Source organism: Bubalus bubalis, chromosome 7 (genome assembly GCF_019923935.1).
Source record: "Bubalus bubalis isolate 160015118507 breed Murrah chromosome 7, NDDB_SH_1, whole genome shotgun sequence".
Lineage (NCBI taxonomy): Eukaryota > Metazoa > Chordata > Mammalia > Artiodactyla > Bovidae > Bubalus > Bubalus bubalis.
The window spans coordinates 3,626,688-3,646,206 of NC_059163.1; the positions used below are offsets into that span (position 1 = coordinate 3,626,688).

The following is a 19,519-nucleotide window of genomic DNA, read 5'->3' on the forward strand; positions in this document are numbered from 1 at the left end:
GCCACATCCCCTATTGCAAAATAAACTAATAAACATCCCAAACAGTCCTTAAATAGTTTATACCAAAGATAATTTTTTAAAAAAATTTGCCTACTCTGGATCTTTCTTGGTTGCCGCGTGCAAGATCTTTTTTTAGTTGTGGCATGTGAACTCTGAATTGTGGCATGTGGGATCTAGTTCCCTGAGCAAGGATGGCCCCCTGTGTTGGGAGCATGAAGTCTTAGCCACTGGACCACCAGGGAAGTCCCCAAAGAGAATGTTCAAAGGAAGTTGTCTGCACTGTAGACCCCGCTGACCTTTTCTGATGAGAATCTGTGAGACTTCTAGTGCTGACTTTGGTATAAATTTGGTGTTAATTTCATCCACCCTTTTCTTGCTCTTTCCCCCAAATCCCTGCTGGGCAGCATTGTCCTGTTCTTACAGCATTTCCTGATCTCTGGCTGCTTTAGAGGAATATAGTTGAGAAGAGTTTTCACCATGATTTAATGTGCTATGAGAGTATCGTGGTTTTGCCAGAGTTCTCAAGGAGAATCACAACATGGTTTATTGTATACATCAGCTCAGAGAACCCCGTCCTGTATGTCCTTTAATGAAGGTCTTTCAGGACTTTCTGGTGGCCCAGTGGTTAAGACTACCTTGCAATGCAGTGGGTGTGGGTTCAATCCCTGGTCAGGAAGCTAAGATCATCCCACATGCCTTTCAGTCAAAAATCCAAAACAAGCAACAGACGCAGTATTGTAAGAAATTCATTTGTGGTGGTTCAGTCTGTATGTCGTATCCAACTTGTGACCCTGTGGACTGCAGCACGCCGTGCCTCCCTGTCCCTCACAATCTCGCGGAGTTTGCCCAAGTTCATGTCCATTGAATCGGTGATGCCATCCCACCATCTCATCCTCTGCTGCCCTCTTCTCCTTTTGCCTTCAGTCTTTCCCAGCATCAGCGTCTTTTCCAATGAGTCAGCTGTTCACATCAATAGAGACTTAAAATAATGAAAAGTAAAATAAAAAGTTGAAAAATGTAGCATTAAAAAAAAATGGAAAAAAGAAAAGTCTTTGTGTTCACCCACGATCTCCCCTTTCTTTATTTCTTCTTGAAGTAGGGCCTCCATGTTAGTGTCTTCATTTTCACTCTGAAGAAATTACTAAAATGCAGTTATTTCTAACAGAGCAGATCTTCCTGAAACAACTCCTTTCAGCTTTGACTGGAAACGTCTTTATTTCACGTTAACTCTTTGTGGGAAGTTAGCCACCACTTATATCAATTGTACCTTTGAGTGTGATGTGTCTTTTTTTTCTGTGACTTCTTTTTTTTTTTTTTTTTTATTTTTAAACTTTACAATATTGTATTGGTTTTGCCAAATATCGAAATGAATCCGCCACAGGTATACATGTGTTCCCCATCCTGAACCCTCCTCCCTCCTCCCTCCCCATACCCTCCCTCTGGGTCATCCCAGTGCACCAGCCCCAAGCATCCAGTATCATGCATCGAACCTGGACTGGTGACTCGTTTCATACATGATATTATACATGCTTCAATGCCATTCTCCCAAATCTTCCCACCCTCTCCCTCTCCCACAGAGTCCATAAGACTGTTCTATACATCAGTGTCTCTTTTGCTGTCTCGTACACAGGGTTATTGTTACCATCTTTCTAAATTCCATATATATGCGTTAGTATACTGTATTGGTGTTTTTCTTTCTGGCTTACTTCACTCTGTATGATAGGCTCCAGTTTCATCCACCTCATTAGAACTGATTCAAATGTATTCTTTTTAATGGCTGAGTAATATTCCATTGTGTATATGTACCATGGCTTTCTTATCCATTCATCTGCTGATGGACATCTAGGTTGCTTCCATGTCCTGGCTATTATAAACAGTGCTGCGATGAACATTGGGGTACACGTGTCTTCTTTTAAGATTTGTTTGATCTTTGCTTTTTATCAGTTGACGATGATGTGTCTGGGTATAGCTCTATAGGTTGTAATCTTTCTCAGTGTTTGAGCTTTTTTGTTGTTCTGTGGGTTGAGGTCTTTCAGCAGTTTTGCACCATTTGTGGCTATGTCTCTTCAAGTGTTTTTCTGCCTCATTTTTTTCTCTCCTCCTGTAGTATGTGTTAGGTCACTGGGAATAGCCCAGGGATTTTTGGATACTCTGTTCTATTCTCTTCATTCTCCCGTGTATTTTGGGGTGGGTATTTAGCTTTACCTCTCCTCGAGTTTAGTGGTCCTTTGCTCCTCTGTGTCTAGTGTGCTTTTAAGCCCATCTCATGAATTATTCTTTTGTAACGTCCCATTTTTCATTTCTAGCATTTTTCTTTAAAAAAAAAAAATAGTTTTCATCTCTCTTCTGAAATTCCCTATGTCTTCACACATGTTGTATACCTTTTTCATGATCTCTTTTGACTTGCTATCATAGTTATTTTAAAGTCTCTTGTAATTTTAATGTTTGATTCATCTCTAGGACTACTTGTATTGAATTTATCTCTTGAGTTTACATCCTATTTCATGTGCTTTGTGTAAAAGAACAGTAAAGACGGAAGTAAATACTACTTCCTCCAGAAAAGGGTGTGTCCCGTCTCCTGTTTGCTGCCCGTAGGTGGGCTGCCTGAGTCTCACCTGCAGTGGAGGCAGATCTGGACTGGGGGCTGCAGCTCTGCTTTGACTCAAGTTGTTACTGTTGTCACATGTTTTCAGGGCTGGTTCTGGAATTTTCCATCATCGTGCCTCAAGTTCTGAGCTGTCGTGGGAGTCTGGAGCTCTCTGTGTGCTACAAACACAGGGCGGTGTTCTGGACCGCCCTGTTTTCCTCTTTGGCTTGACGAAGGCTAGCTCTTTGGTTTGCTGGGGTCTCCTCTCTGTTCTTCAGTTGGGCCTCTGGCCTCCCATGCCTTGGGAGGAATCTTTCTGTCCTGGTGTGTCTCTAGCTTTTGCAGGTTGGCTGCCTTGCACTCTGGGAGAGCCCAGGTCTCTCTGGAGGAGGGGATCGTCTTCACTGCTGCTGTGAAGCAGCTGCCTTGCACTTGGCCAAAGTCCCGTGTGTCTCGGGGGACATCCCTGAACTCAGCTTCTTTGGCTCTAGCCTTCCTGGCTGTTCTTACGCACTCAGTACAGAAGCAAGGAAAGGAGGTGGAGGTGGGTATAGACTTGTTCTGTCACTGCATCGCCTTGAGTTTTAAACGGTTATGCCAGCCTTCATGTGGCTGCTTGCCCTTCCCTGGTGGCTCAGCTGGTAAAGAATCCGCTTGCAGTGCAGGAGACCTGGGTTCGATCCCTGGGTTGGAAAGATCCCCTGGAGGAAGGCATGGCAACCCACTCCAGTACTCTGGCCTAGAGAATCCCATGGACTGTATAGGCCATGGAGTCACAGAGTCAAACACGACTGAGTGACTTTCACTTCACTCAGTCATGTGGCTGCTAGAAATTTTCTGGTTTCTCCTCCACCTCCCTGTGGTAGGTCCCCTCCTCCTGCTGTTCTGCCATTTGTGAGGCAGCTGGGGTCACTTCCTTCTTAAGAAGGACTCTTCACTTTTGAGAACTTATCTCACTTAGGCTTCTTTGTATCCTCAATGCTTTAGTGAGTTAAAAAAATGCTACAATTTTTTTTAGAAAACATTATCCACACTGCTTCATCAAAGTGAGAGTGATGGCCTGTGTGCCTTTTTTGTGGCAACAGAGGTCAGGAGACCCTGTGCTGCGTTTTTATTCGTCAGTCTTGCCAGAAGTTTATCCATTTTATTAGTTCTTTCAGAAAAACCCCCAATTTTTCCACTGTTGATTTTTCTCTATGGCACTATTGCTTTCTATTTTATTAAGTTCTCTTCTTTCACTTTGTTTTGGCTTAATTTTCTACAATTATCCAAGTTTCTTGAATTGTATACTTAGAAAATTAATTGTTAGCCTTTATATATTTATTTATTTAAAGCTACGCATTTCCATCTAAGCACAATTTTAGCTACATCCTCAATTTTGATTTTTTGTGTTTTTTATCATTTAATTTAAAATATTTTCTAATTTCTCTTGTGAGTCCCCTTTTTAGTAATGGTTTATTTGGGAATATATAGCTGAGCTTCCAAGTATTGAGTGATTTTTAAAAAAATTTATCTAATTGTTTTAAATTTCTAGTTTAATTCCACACTAGTCCCAGAACTTTTTATGGTTTCACAAAGTAGACGTTTTGTAGACTTGACTTACTGCTCAGCATGTGCTCAGTTTCGGTATGCGTTCTATGTCTGCTTGAAAGGGGCATGTATTATACATTTGCTGGGTGTACTCTTCTGTAGATGGTTATTCGATCACAGTCATGAATTGTCATGTGAAGATCTTCTACATCCTTACTAATTTATTTTTTATGAGTTACTCCAAGGGAGAGATGTGGGAATATCTACCGGTTTGATTATGAATTTATCTATTTGTCTTTATTATTTTCTTCAGTTTTTGCTTAATATTTTTGAGGCTGTGTTCTTTGTTACATACAGAATTTAAATGGCTATATTTCATTTCAGTTCAGTTCAGTCGCTCAGTCGTGTCCGACTCTTTGCGACCCCATGAATCGCAGCACACCAGGCCTCCCTGTCCATCACCAACTCCCGGAGTTCACTCAGACTCACGTCCATCGAGTCAGTGATGCCATCCAGCCATCTCACCCTCTGTCGTCCCCTTCTCCTCCTGCCCCCAATCCCTTCCAGCATCAGAGTTTTTTCCAATGAGTCAACTCTTCGCATGAGGTGGCCAAAGTACTGGAGTTTCAGCTTTAGCATCATTCCTTCCAAAGAAATCCCAGGGCTGATCTCCTTTAGAATGGACTGGTTGGATCTCCTTGCAGTCCAAGGGACTCTCAAGAGTCTTCTCCAACACCACAGTTCAAAAGTATCAATTCTTTGGCGCTCCAGCCTTCTTCATAGTCCAACTCTCACATCCATACATGACCACAGGAAAAACCATAGCCTTGACTAGATGGACCTTTGTTGGCAAAGTAATGTCTCTGCTTTTGAATACGCTATCTAGGTTGGTCATAACTTTCCTTCCAAGGAGTAAGCGTCTTTTAATTTCATGGCTGCAGTCACCATCTGTAGTGATTTCCACTGTCTCCCCATCTATTTCCCATGAAGTGATGGGACTGGATGCCATGATCTTCGTTTTCTGAATGTTGAGCTTTAAGCCAACTTTTTTACTCTCCACTTTCACTTTCATCAAGAGGCTTTTTAGTTCCTCTTCACTTTCTGCCATTAGGGTGGTGTCATCTGCATGTCTGAGGTTATTGATATTTCTCCCAGCAATCTTGATTCCAGCTTGTGTTTTTCCAGTCCAGCGTTTCTCATGATGTACTCTGCATAGAAGTTAAATAAGCAGGGTGACAATATACAGCCTTGACGTACTCCTTTTCCTATTTGGAACCAGTCTGTTGTTCCATGTCCAGTTCTAACTGTTGCTTCCTGACATGCATACAAATTTCTCAAGAGGCAGATCAGGTGTTCTGGTATTCTGATCTCTTTCAGAATTTTCCACAGTTTATTGTGATCCACACAGTCAAAGGCTTTGGCATAGTCAAGAAAGCAGAAATAGATGTTTTTCTGGAACTCTCTTGCTTTTTTGATGATCCAGCAGATGTTGGCAATTTGATCTCTGGTTCCTCTGCCTTTTCTAAAACCAGCTTGAACATCAGGAAGTTCACGGTTCACGTATTGCTGAAGCCTGGCTTGGAGAATTTTGAGCATTACTTTACTAGCGTGTGAGATGAGTGCAATTGTGTGGTAGTTTGAACATTCTTTGGCATTGCCTTTCTTTGGGATTGGAATGAAAACTGCCCTTTTCCAGTCCTGTGGCCACTGCTGAGTTTTCCAAATTTGCTGGCATATTGAGTGCAGCACTTTCACAGCATCATCTTTCAGGATTTGAAATAGCTCAACTGGAATTCCATCACCTCCACTAGCTTTGTTCATAGTGATGCTTTCTAAGGCCCACTTGACTTCACATTCCAGGATGTCTGGCTCTAGGTGAGTGATCACACCATCGTGATTATCTGGGTCGTAAAGATCTTTTTTGTACAGTTCTTCTGTGTATTCTTTCCACCTCTTCTTAATATCTTGTGCTTCTGTTAGGTCCATACCATTTCTGTCCTTTATCGAGCCCATCTTTGCATGAAATGTCTCCTTGGTATCTCTAATTTTCTTGAAGAGATCTCTAGTCTTTCCCATTCTGTTGTTTTCCTGTACTTCTTTGCATTGATCGCTGAAGAAGGCTTTCTTATCTCTTCTTGCTATTCTTTGGAACTCTGCATTCACATGCTTATATCTTTCCTTTTCTCCTTTGCTTTTCGTTTTTCTTCTTTTCACAGCTATTTGTAAGGCCTCCCCAGACAGCCATTTTGCTTTTTTGCATTTCTTTTCCACGGGGATGGTTTTGATCCCTATCTCCTGTACAATGCCACGAACCTCATTCCATAGTTCATCAGGCACTCTATCTATCAGATCTAGGCCTTTAAATCTATTTCTCACTTCCACTGTATAATCATAAGGGATTTGATTGAGGTCATACCTGAATGGTCTAGTGGTTTTCCCTACTTTCTTCAATTTCAGTCTGAATTTGGCAATAAGGAGTTCATGGTCTGAGCCACAGTCAGCTCCTGGTCTTGTTTTTGCTGACTGAATAGAGCTTCTCCATCTTTGGCTGCAAAGAATATAATCAATCTGATTTCGGTGTTGACCGTCTGGTGATGTCCATGTATAGAGTCTTCTCTTGTGTTGTTGGAAGAGGGTGTTTGTTATGACCAGTGCATTTTCTTGGCAAAACTCTATTAGTCTTTTACTGGGAGTTAAAACCCGAAATGTTGTTCTTTCAGTTGTTTCTTGCTTAAAGAATTGCTCTCCGATTAATCTGTAGATTAACAATCTTCCCTAATGGTACCTTTTTGATGAACAGAACTTGTTAAATCTGAAATCCGCCATATCACGTCTTTACTTCTGTTGTTGCTTGTTGTTTATTTGCTAAGTCATGTCCGACTCTTTGTCCAACAGTATCGTGCCAGACTCCTCTGTCCATGGGAGTTCCCAGGCAAGAATCCTGGGGTGGGTTGCCATGTCCTTCTGCAGGGGACCTTCCCTAGCCAGGAATCGAACCCGCATCTCTTGTGTTTCCTGCGTTGGCAGGTGATTCTTTACCACTGAGCCACCGGGTAAATCCTTTTTTTACTGGTATAGTCCGTGCCTTTTGCATTCTGCCCCCCAAATTTTAGCATATCCCAAGTCATCGCGATAGAACCTGTGTTTTCTTCCAGAAGTTTTCTGGCTCTGTCCGTTTAGGTCTCTGATCCCTATGTTTTGGTTCTCCTGTACAGGATGAGATGTGGGAGTCAAGATTCACCGTCTTACGTATGTATAGTCAGCTGTCTTAGAACCACTGAGACAGCAGCTTCCGCGACTGGGGACGCGCTGCTCGTGCATGTGCGAGCCCTACTGGGCTCCGCGTGCTGCCTCCTCAGTCTGTTTGTGCGGCCACAGGCCAGTGCCACTGCGTCTTGCTTGTTGCATCTGTAGAGAGAGCCTTGAAATCCGCTATCATGTGGGTTCCAGCATGGTTCTCTGTTTTTCTAAATGATTAAAAACTTTGAAATCATGTTTTTATGTGTAAAAAAGTCAGGCTGTCATCCTAGTTTTTAATATCACCTTGTCAAGGCCACATCTTTGTGCTTGAAGCAGATGTTTTTTCCTTAAAAGAACTGTCATACAAGGAGCAGTGCGTGTTAATCTTGATGACAGCCGGTTAGAACGACAGAAGAGTGAGTGGAAAGCCTGGAAATCTGGAGTGTGTTCTAAGAATGCCTTTAACTCATTATGATATTTTCGGTCACACAATTTTCCCATTTATCTGTCAAGTGGAAGTTATTCTGATCAGAATGATCAAAAAGCTAGCATGGAAAAGGTATATAAATGCCCCCTTAGAATTATAATAAACAATTTAAATATATGATTTATTGGCATCACCTCTTAGGATTCCTTGCGTGAAAAGCTCTAAGAACTCTCTTACTTGAATTACTTTATAAAACAAATGTCAATTTCCCTTATTAATATAAACTCCTATTCTCCCATCTTGTCCTAAACCTTTCATCCCAGGCCTTCAGTATTTTGAAAGATGGCTTCAGTACGTCACACACATCCCTCTGTCAGGAATGAGAAGCCGGGGCCTGTGTTTGGCCAGGACATGACTTGACAGAAACTCCTTCAAGGGTAGCTGCCAAATCTGTTTCTCTCCTTTCGGTCTGCAACTTCCATTACCAACAACTCTTGCCAAAGTTAAATTTGTGTGTGTGTGTGTGTGTGTGTGTGTACAGATGTTGAAAACATGAGCCATCTTGTAGGGGTCAGTCAGAAGACAAGAGCCAATATTCCCAGAAATGGAGTGGTCAGGTTTCCTACAAAAATGTGCAGAGATTGTGTTTCTGAAGATGAGGGTTCAAGTTAAAAGCAAACAAAAATACCACAGAACATATAACAATTTGTTTTTCTTTTTTTGAAGGATTTGTAATTCTGAATTTGGATCCAGTTCCCTTAAATACTTATTGAACTTCTCTCTAAACGTGGCTGTTCCCGAAGAAGTATATTAATATAAAAACCTCCTTTGCAGCTATTAAAAAAAAAATAGGTCAATAAACCCTTTATTTAGAACTTCTGAATTAACTCTGCAGGGGCAGCATGGCAGTACATAGCAATCAGAGCAGAAAGTTCCATGAAGCTATAACCTGAAAGAATCCGACCGTTTGCTGAAATCTGTGGAAACAAAGACCGGCCTCTGCCCGTGGGTCTTCTCCGCAGTGTCTTCCTCTGTGCCTGGGAGGATAGTCATGAATAATTCCTATTGTTAGATACTTTCCCGATGCTGAGAGGCCACAGGGAATCCCATGCAGCCCAGGTGCCGGGACCCCTCTGGCCTACCAGAGCTGCCTCCATCCGCTCCCTCTGCGGGGACAGTTTAGGTTCAGGAAGGGGAACCTGAAGGCGGGAGAACAGGCGTGCTTGGCCTGTGCAGTGTTGTGAGCGCGCAGACTCTGGGCTGGCTTCCTCAGGAGAGGCTCCCGTGAGTTACCTTCGATGGCTCAGTAACTGCCTCTGGCTGCAGGGGTCCAGAGACCCCTCGGCTCCTCAGACCTCTGTTTGATGGAGAAACAGGGCCTGGTAATGGGACAGGAGTGAGCGGAGGGGACGGCCAGGGACCAGGAGAGAGTGGGAGGGAGTCAGCGAGGCTGCGGTGTTGGCGATGCAGACGTGGCTTCTAGTTGATGCGCGCTCTCTCTTTCTCTTTTTTTTTTAAAAAGACTTCCCAGCTGCCTGAGGATTTTAGGAATCTGCATGGAGGACCGGGAAAACTGTCATGAGGCTTTACTTACCTCCTGTGGTGGTCTAGTCTCTTGCCTTCTGTTTTTCATTCACACCTTTTTTTTTTCTCATAGAGAACTTCAAGTCCAGTTTATCTCTTCATTCCCTTCTCTTTTTTTTTTTCCTCTCAACAAACTCTTTTTTTTTAGTTGCTGTTACACATTAGGCATTGGGAAAACCAACCTGAGTGAGGCGGAGCCCCTTCTTTGAAAATGAGCCCAGCTTTAATAGAGGAAGCAGACCAGCGGGTTCATGATGCCCGTGACCAGGCCCTGAGTGTAGCACGTGGCCGCCCGTGCCCGTGGAGGGACAGCTGCACCGCGTCCCACGCAGGAGGGTCTGAACAGGCTTCCTGGTCACGTGGGAACCGGGCCGCCCTGGAAGGGTGAGTCCTATTCAGCCAAGAGGGGAGCACACCTCCCTGGGAGACCCCTGAGGTCTAACTGGAGCTGTGTTGATCCTCCACCTTTGGAAAAAAAAGAAAGAAAAAAAGACAGTTGTGTTTTGCATAAAACCTTTTGCCAGGGATAGATTTCTACAGGTTATGCTTTGCGGAGTTTAGCCTTTTAGTGTGAACTGAGTCCCTCAAGACCCTCAGGGTGTGTGTACAAATGGACACGCGTTCACGTCTGTACCGCTTGGATGGAGGAAGAGCGCACGCCGGCTGTGTCGTGAGCTGTTGTGGTGGCCGTCGCTTTCCGCACATTCTAGGTGGGGGGTGAGGCTCACAGGGAGGCTCTGCTATGTGTCTGGAGCCCACTGGGGGTGGGGCTGGGCTGGGATTCAGCCCTTGCTCCTGTCGGACAGGAGCCCGGGAGTTTCCTTTGCTGCAGTGATGTTGGCGTTGGTGAGTGCAGTCACGTCTCAGCGTGGATGAATACACGTGCAGGCGCTGGCTGAGCACCCAGGGTCACATTTTCTCTTACTCCAACCATAAGGACAAGACAGGTCGTCTTTCTCCAGAGGAAAGAAAAAGTCTCATCCTTAGATCAAGAGAGCTTGTTCCTTGTCAGCTGAAGGCATGATAAGCAAGGAAGTGGAGGACTAAAGACTCAGTGCAAAGATAGCAAAATTAGCATGAAACAGCCAAACTGAGGGAACCTTCCCGCCAGAGACGTTCAGGAGGGACAAGTCAGCTGCTTGGTGCACCTGTGCTGGTTTCCACACGTGAGACTCAGCAAGGAAACATCGGCGGCGAGCTCTCTGGTTTCTTCTCTTTCTTTTTTCCTGTTGTAGTCTCTGGTGTGGATTTCACCCCCGTTGCTTTTTCATAAAGCAGCTGAGCGGTGGGATGGCTGGAGACACCGTCCCAGCCTCCCCTCAGCTCCTGGCTCCAGTCCCAACCCCAGAGCAAGTCGAGGGAATCTGAATGTGTCTGCTGGGACCCTGTTGCAGAGTTCCTATACAGATAGCTGGGAGTCTGGCATTGCTGTTTTTCTTTTTTTTTTGCTCAGAAGGCACTTGGGTTGAACTCAGGTTGCATCTTAGCTCCAAAAGGAATAGTAGAGGTTTTGAAAGCTGTGTCTGCTAGCTCCTCATTCACAGGCGGGTATGTTGCACCAGGCCAGGAGCTTGTCTGTCTGGTTTCTTGTGTGTCCTCAGTGATCAGAGCACCTTGCAGGAGCTTAGGGAGGACGGACGGGACAGGGGTGGCTGCGGGGTGGCTGCGGGGTGGCTGCGGGGTGGCTGTGGTCGGCGGTAGGTGCCACACGTGGCCCTCACACCTGAGGGTCTGAGCTGGGAGCCCTTCCTGAGCTCAGCGTGAACGGTACGGGTGTGGCAGTGACGGCGGAGGTGACCGCAGCCACCGCGTCTTCCCTGTATTGGTACACACGCAGGTGCTGCCTGAGGCATTTTGCATACAGGGTCACATTTGCTCTTAATTCAACCGCAAATACAAGACAGGTCATGTTGACAGACCTTTGTTTGCTAGTGAGGACCCTGAGGTCAGAGAGGGTGCGACTTGGCCACTCCTGCTGTGCTTGCCTCGCAGATGGGTCCGCAGGCGCCTTCTCAGACTCTTAGTGCTTATCTTCCCTGCTTCTCCAGACCCCAGCCGCCCCCTGGCTCTGCAGAGCCCCTCCTCAGGGGTCCCCTCTAGCCATGCCCACCCACAGTCTCTCCGCCTCTCTCACAGACACTCCTCCTCCAGGCAGCCTTTGCTGGGCTGTCCTGCTCAGCTTCCTTCCTCCCTCCCTCCTGCTCCCTGCTCCTGGAAAGTGTGCTGTCCTGCTTGGCTTCCGGCTTCCGAGTCCACTGCAGCTGGACTCTTGTAGCCACTCCCCTCCTTTGGCTCCATCCTGTGTACTGACCGTGTATCTTCCCCGAATCTCTGCCCTGCTTTATCTCCCCCTGCCCCACCCCAGATGTGCCCCCTCTAGAGCCGTGAGCACCAGCCTCAGCAATGGCTCCCGGGGTCCTGCTGGCCTCTCCTGGCCCATCTCCCCACACGGCACTCTGGGTTTTCCGTAAACTCTTCATGTCTACACTTTGCACCTCGTTCCCACTGCCTGGAGCCTTTTCTACCGGTTCTTCCCATGACCACGTCCTCTGGCCTTTTAGCTCAGCTTGCATCTCACATGTCATCCCAGGAAGGCCTCCCTTGATCTGAATCAGCCGCCCCTTCCTGTTAAAGACCGTTTTCTATTCTTCGTAGCGTTGGCGACTGTCTTACTTCACCTTCACTTCTTGGGCGATACTCATAGTTTGCTGTGATATCTAACTTTTACTGGAGTGGAAGCCCCATGAGGGCAGGACTCTCCTGTACATCATTCCCTTCTGTATCCCAGAACCTCTGTTGTTTTCAGGATGGTCTAGACATTTGGCAAATGATGAATGAATGTGTGGGGCTTCCCTGGTGACTCAGTCGATAAAGAATCTGCCTGCCAATGCAGGAATCCTGGGTTCAATCCACGGGTGGGGAAGATCCAAAGGAGAAGGAAATGGCAACCCCCTCCAGTATTCTTGCCTGGAGAATCTCCATGGACAGAATGACTGAGTGAGAGAAGGAACAAATTTATGCCTGGCCTCCCGAGGCTTAACTCCAGATGGCTCCGACCCTCGAGTTTTTCCGCCGCGCCTCTCGCCTCCGCTTCGACCCTCGTGTGAGCATCTCTGCCATTCTGCACTTGCCACAGGTGGTCAGAGAGATCTACAGCGGCTGCAGCGGGCCCGCCGAGCCGGAGTGCCCTCCCCCGCCGAGCTCCCCGGTGCACAAGGTGGAGCTGGAGAAGGTAAGGGGTGTGCTTCTTTCCAGGAATTAACCTTGCGGCTGATTTAGGCCTTCCTGAAAGTTTTAACAGCACCTCTGAGAATTTCAGCATTTCTAGTTGAAAAACAAAAAGAAAAAAAACAACAACAATGCACCCCTGCTGTGCCTCTGCCTGCCAGGTGGGAAGCGTAGGTCAGCTGCTCCACTGGCCACGTGGTCTTCATCCTCTCCAGCAGTAGATGCAGGAAAGGGCTGTGAAGGTGGCACAGGCCGCTGCCTGTAACACAGCAGCGTGCGATCAGCGGGCAGCTCCGTGTTCTTCTGGAATACGGCAGGTGCTTCCCGAGTGTCCCCTCCCAGAGGCTTATTCCCCACAGACAGGTTACAACCCGCCATGCCTGCTGTCTTTCCCTGATGGTGTTCTGACAACATCCCCACCACCCACAATCCCAGCTCTTCCTCTCAGCCCATACAGTGCAAAGGAAACCAGAAGTCAACCCACAGACTGGGGTAAGACATGTGCAAAAGACATCTGAGCGAGGACTTGCGTTCAGAACAGATAAAGAAGTCTCAGAAGTCAGTATGAACCAAAAATCCAATACGAATACAGATAAAGGTTTTAATAGATGTTTCCCTAAGGATGATGACCCTTCAGGGTCCCTTGGACAGCAAGGAGACCACACCAGTCAGTCCTAAAGGAAATCCACCCTGAATATTCATTGGAAGGACCGATGCGAAAGCTGAAGTGCTGATACCGTGGTCACCTGATGGCCACAGTTTGCCTGTATGTGCAAAGACCCCGTGTCCACGGCGAGCCCCAGCTTCCTGCCCCGTGGTGTTCTGTTGGTGGCCTGCCTCCCAGGAGCGTCCTGAGCCCTCCCTGTTGACCCCTGCCCCACCTGTGGACAGTTCCTTTCTGTCTACTCTTGTGGCCAGGGCTCTCTAGAGAAACAGAACCAAAGAGTCTGTGTGTGTGTATATACATACACATATTTTATATGTATTATAAAATATAATTTAAATATAAAATTCTACACGCAGATGAGAGACTCATTGTGAGCAACTGGCTCAGATGATTATGGAGCCAGGTTAGGATGGTGTGGCTTGGTGAGGGAAATAGTTTATGTACTCCTAATATTTTTTCAAAATTTTTGGCCAGAAAAAGTGATGTGGTATGTGTCAGTGTAAGCTCAGTGAGCTTTTCCTTTGTTCTTTTGATGTTTTTAAAGCCTTTGTGGCAAACCAACCAGATAGTCTGTGTTATAGCTGAGCCCTAACCATCTCCAGATTATTGGAACGTGGCCCACATTTTCTTTCATTTTTGAGATAACATTTGGCTGATCCACGATACATCACTTGGTCAGTGTGGCCATGGGAAGGTAACTTAATCTTTTTATCCTCACAGAAACTGTCTTCAGAGAGACCGAGTTCAGATGGTGAGGGTGTTGCAGAAAATGGAATTGCTATGTGTAATGGAAAAGAACAAGGTGAGTTCTGCTCGTGCCAAAAATATATAAACCAAAAAAAAAAACCCAACTCCAAAACAGAAGCATGACGACCAGGTCTGTAGGTGCTTATTGTGTAGCAATGTCCTCAGTGACTCAGTGATGCACGTGTCAGCGCCCCGGCTCACGCAGACAGGAGCCCAGAGGCCTCCCTGTGGTCGGCACTGTCTCTCCGGGTCTTCATTTTAGTGCCGCCAAGCCTTGGTCTAGGCATTCTCTTTTTGTCTGGGTATGTTCCCTGCATGAATTTATTGTATTGTATCTTTTTTTCTGGGGTTCGGGGTGGGCGCCGTGCCGCCTGGCTTATGGGCTCTTAGTTCCCATCTGAATCAAGACTGAACCTGGCCCCTGGCAGTGAAAGTGCCCGCGTTCTAACCACTGGGCAGCCAGGGAGCTCCCTGGGCCTCCTGTTTTACTGCATGACTCACAGCAGGCTACTTCCTCACTTGATTTATCACTGGGACAGATTTGCATCAGGGGCGGGGTGCCGGCATCTCGCTGGGAGACGTGGTTGGGGAGCGGGGGAACCTCATGTAAGTGGAATAGTCTAGTGTTTGTCCTTTTGTGGCTGGTAATTTGGCGTGGCATGGCGTCTTCAGGGCTCATCCCCGTTGCGGCAGGCGCAGGACTCCCTTCCTTGTTAAGGTTGGGCAGAATTCCCTTGTGTGGGTGGATCACGTCTCCTTCTCCATTCATTCACCGATGGACATTTCGGTGGCTTCCACCTTTGGGCTATTGTCAGTAATGCTGCTGTGGGAATGGGGGTACAAATACTGATTTTTACTTTTTCCCTAAAGTCAACTTTATAAAGGTGTAAGTTACACATTGTCATATTCAGCCTTTTTGGCATATGACAGACACATACATGTAACCTGCATCGCAATCAAGAGGCAGAACACGGCTGTCACCCCCAAGATGTTCCCTGGCAACCACTGACCTGTTTGCTGTCTGGGAAGCGGAATCGTACGGGGTGCAGCCTTCTGGGTCTGGCTTCTCACTCTGGGTATTGCGATTGGGGCGGATCCACGAGCTGACTCAGTTGTCCGTTCTTTATCTAGGCTGAGAGGATTCCATTATGGATGGGCCAGTTAGGTATGCACTTCCCGACTGGAGAATAGCAGGGTGGTTTCCGGGTTTGAGCGGTTTATGAGTGAGGCTGTTGCAGACGTCCACAGCAGGCTTTTGTGTGAGCGTGTAAGGTCTTCACTTCTCTAGGCTGATGCCTCGGGTGGGGCTCTGCGGCCGCTGGCACTCATGCCTCCTCACCAGCCTTCTGTTGTCATCTTCATTTTGTTCTTTTTACTTTGGCCATTTTAATAAGTGCTGTGTAATTGTGCCTTTAGAATGCATTTTCCTGTGACAACAATGTTGAACATTTTTTAATAATTTTTTGCCTCCTGTGTGTTGTCTTTAGTTGTTGTTGCTCAGTCGCTCAGTCGTGTCCCGCTCTTTGCGAGCCCATGGACGGCAGCACGCCAGGCTTCCCTGTCCTTCACTGTCTGCTGGAGCTCGCGCAAACCCACGTCCATCGAGTCAGCGCTGCCATCCAGCCATCTCATCCTCCGTCGCCCCCTTCTCCTCCTGCCCTCACTCTTCCCCAGCATCGGGGTCTTTTCCTGTAAGTCAGCTCTTCACATCAGGTGACCATAGTACTAGAGCTTCATCTTCCACATCAGTCCTTCCAGTGAATATTCAGGGTGGATTTCCTTTAGGACTGACTGGTTTGATCTCCTTGCTGTCCAAGGGACTCTGAAGAGTCATCATCCTTAGGGAAACATCTATTAAAACCTTTATCTGTATTCTTATTGGATTTTTGGTTCATACTGACTTCTGAGACTTCTTTATCTATTCTGAACACAAGTCCTCTTTCAGACGTCCTTTGCACACGTCTTACCCCAGTCTGTGGGTTGACTTCTGGTTTCCTTTGCACTGTGTGGGCTGAGAGGAAGAGCTGGGTTTGTGGTGGGGGGAATGTCTTCCCTGTGCATGGCCAGCCCTGTCTCTGCTCCCCAGGTGAGCGGCTCCACCAGCCCGGCTCGCCGCAGTCTGTCACCGGGGCAGGGGACTGGGGCACAGACGTCTCCTGGCTCAGAAAGGAAGTCGCCGCAAACGGAAGAGCAGTCCACACCATTAAGAGTCTTGGAGCCCAGATCGTCTGGGCTGTTTTGATGTGTCACAGTTTACCCCAAAGGGTCATGATCTCTGCCTCGGCCCACGAGATTTTCTAACTCCGTTGTTTCTGTGTGTAATTTTAGTTCTTTGCGTCGGAAGTTGTTCGGTGGAAGGTATCATCTCTGTCTTCACAGGGCACATTATGTGTCATCAGAGCCAGGAAAGCTGTCTTTAAGTTGTGCCCTGAAATTGGACAGCGTGCAATCTCAGGGTTCCTGTTCAGACGCCAAGGCTCAGTGGGCACTGCTGTGGCTGGTCTCTTTCCTCGTTTGCCATTTCCTCCCCTAGTGTCCCTGCCTGAAATTAGGTTCTGCAGAATGATATCTTATGTCTGGACATACGGATCAGTGCCTGTGTCTGCATCTGACGGTCTCGTTTCCTTTTAACAGGACCAGCCTTCTCTGCTCTGTCAAGGTGACCTTGGTTCAGACACTGAACCTGGCATGGAACTTTGCATATAGTCAGACCCCCAGTGGATAACCACTGAAGGAAGCTAATAGCTTAAGTACATTCTGACCTGCTCCCCGAGCTTTTATCCTTGCTGCACACTCTTGGCCAATTTGCACTTGAGAAATTCCAATAAAGCCCCTTTGATCCCAGCCATGTGTCAGCTCAGACAGATTTCTCTGCTGGCTGCGTGGAGGAAATCCCGAACTCCTGCAGCTTCCCCAGAATGTTAGACTCTCAGCTGAACACGGACACAAGCCAGACTCTGTGACCAGAGCCATAGGGATTGACTCTAAACTCTGGTGGCTTCTTTCCAGGTGTCAGGCCCCGGCATGTAATGAACCAGTGCGGTGTGATTTTGGGTAAATTAGTAGAGTTGCTACTGATACTGCAGCTGACGTGAGAAAAGAGAATTGAGTCCCTGGGGCTGATCTGTGTGGGAGCGACGGTTGTCCCTAACTAGCCCTGCACGCGTTTACCATTTAATCACAGGCTAACGAGTCTGTTGGTGGACTTAGCAAGTGCTAAGTCGCTTCAGTCATGTCCAACTCTCTGAGACCCCATGGACTGTAGCCCACCAGGCTCTTCTGTCCATGGAATTCTCCAGGCAGGAATACTGGAGTGGATTGCCATGCCCTCCTTAGGGGATCTTCCCAACCTAGGGATCGAACCCACATCTCTTAAGTCTCCTGCACTGGGAGGTGGGTTCTTTACCTCTAGCGCCACCTGGGAAGCCCCCAGGTGGCATTATGGTAAAGCAAGTGAATAGTCTGATGGCATTAGCCCCATGTCCCCATTCCCCCCGCCTGACCAAATGTCAGAACACCTAGGCTCACTGGTATGGGTACCAGAGGCCCGCCTGGCCTACGGCGCTGACGGCTGTAGCATGCTGTCAGCGCCCTCCCCGCTCCCTTCCGCAGCTTCACAGCGCCGCTGTCTGGACTGGCCCTCCTCCACAAGGTCTGAGTGGAGAGTTCTGAGTTGTTAGGTTTTTCTTCGTAACTCTACTATGTGAATACCATCCACATATTCTTGTTCTATCAACATATTCTCCCGTTTCTACAGCTTTGGCTTTTTCTTCCAATGATGGCCTCCCTTCTGCTTTTGCAAAAACAAAACAAACAAAAAAATCAATCCATGGGCTTTCAGAGAATTAAAGGTCCTTGCTAATGTCTTTTCTTTGTAGTCGAGTCCAGCAAGAGCTTTCCCAACAGTAGCAAATCCTCATCAGATTGCAAGTCAGTCTGACGATTCAGCTTTCTCACGCATCACCTAGCAGGGAATGACTGATTCACGCTCCCGAGCTTTGCAGAAGGCGCCTTCTGAGCACAGAGCGCCCTCGCTGAGAGGACCTAATCAAAGCTTAGCTTGAGTGGGACTCTGGTCAGAGATGGTCTCGACGCTCTTGAGAAACCACAAAGAAGGGTCACCCACTGCCGCTTTCACTTTGGGTTTGGTAGAACTGAAATCAGTGGTTTGGGCATTGCAACCAGGGATTCCATGTCTGACGGCAGCTGGGGAGGGGCTGTGCCTTCAGATCGGGAGATGGAAGCAGGTTCCTGGTGCTTTATTTTACAGGGGGTTGCGTGCGGTGGGAGAGCATAAGGAGGGGTCAGAGTGACCACCCCGTCTTCTGTGTTTCTAACATGACCTGGTCCGTGTGAGATAGCACAGATGTGCTTGTCTTAGCCCAGGCTGCCTGCCGTAATGAGATGCCACAGGCCGTGCAGCTTAAACGACAGAGATGCATTTCTCACAGTCCCGGAGGCCGGAAGCCCAGGATCCAGGTGCCGTCGTGGCTGCCGGTGTTGGCTGCCGGTCGTGGCCCCCTTGCTGGCTTGCAGATGGCCATCCCCTCACTGGGTCCTCAAGCGGCCTTGCCCCCCATCCCACGAGGACACCAATCCTGTCGGACCAGGGCCCCACCCTTAGACCTCACCTAACCGTCAGTGCTTCCTGAGGGGCCCGTGTCCAAATACAGCTGCACGGGGGTTAGGGCTTCCCATGTGGGAGACGTGGGAGACGCAGCCATTGTCCATCGTGCCGTTCACGCTGTAGTGTGGCTTCTTGCTCAACTACATTGTAACTCCTCCTGCCTTCAGACGCTGTTAACTGTCCCTTCTTCCTGGAGAAGAAATCAGGGTTCAAGCACAGGGACTGACCTCAGGGACCTCCCTGAGTCAGGGTGGGGAGAGAGGAAAAGGGACACGGAGCCCCGAGGAGGCTGGGCCTGGCCGTTACGCACATGGGGTGGGTGGCAGGGTGGAACCTAGAAGGGGGGCCCTCTGCCCCACTGAGCGGCCGGCGTGGGGGAAGGAAGTAGCGAGTGCCTCCACTTTTAGAGGGCGGGTGTAGTAATCAGGCCGACGGTTTATGGTCTCACATCCGAGTCCTCTTTCTCTGCGGATCCCGTGTGGTTGTGTGTGCTCCGTCTCTGTGGGCAGAGGGGCGCTGAAGGAATGCTTGACTTGCGTTGCCTTTTCAAAGGGTCTGTGCCGCCTTCTGGGTTACAGATAGCGAGATGAGGGGTCCTCCTGGAGAGGCCTGGTAAGGGGCTGTTGGGAGGGGTCTCGGGAGTCAGTGATGGCGTCTGGCCTTGATGCCCTGGGGGCCTCTGGGGCCCTCCCAGCTCATCCACACTGAGCGAGGCTGTACCTGACCCGCCTGGAGGCTCGGTGTCCTGTGAGGCCCTCGGCGGCTGTACCTGACCCGCCTGGAGGCTCAGTGTCCTGTGAGGCCCTCGGCGGCTGTACCTGACCCGCCTGGAGGCTCGGTGTCCTGTGAGGCTCTCGGCGGCTCCAGGGTCAGACACAGAAT

General features: G+C 48.1%; 1 protein-coding gene across 5 annotated transcripts in view; it reads left to right on the forward strand.

Moving 5' to 3' along the window:
• AFAP1 (actin filament associated protein 1) overlaps positions 1-19,519 on the forward strand; it is a 149,347-nt gene that overhangs the window by 87,100 nt on the left and 42,728 nt on the right. For all 5 annotated transcript variants that reach the window (XM_025289636.3, XM_044945614.2, XM_044945612.2 and 2 more), the window contains 2 exons: positions 12,505-12,600; positions 13,984-14,065. In XM_025289636.3, the coding sequence (XP_025145421.2) occupies positions 12,505-12,600; positions 13,984-14,065 (178 nt within the window). The remainder of the gene's footprint in view (positions 1-12,504; positions 12,601-13,983; positions 14,066-19,519) is intronic.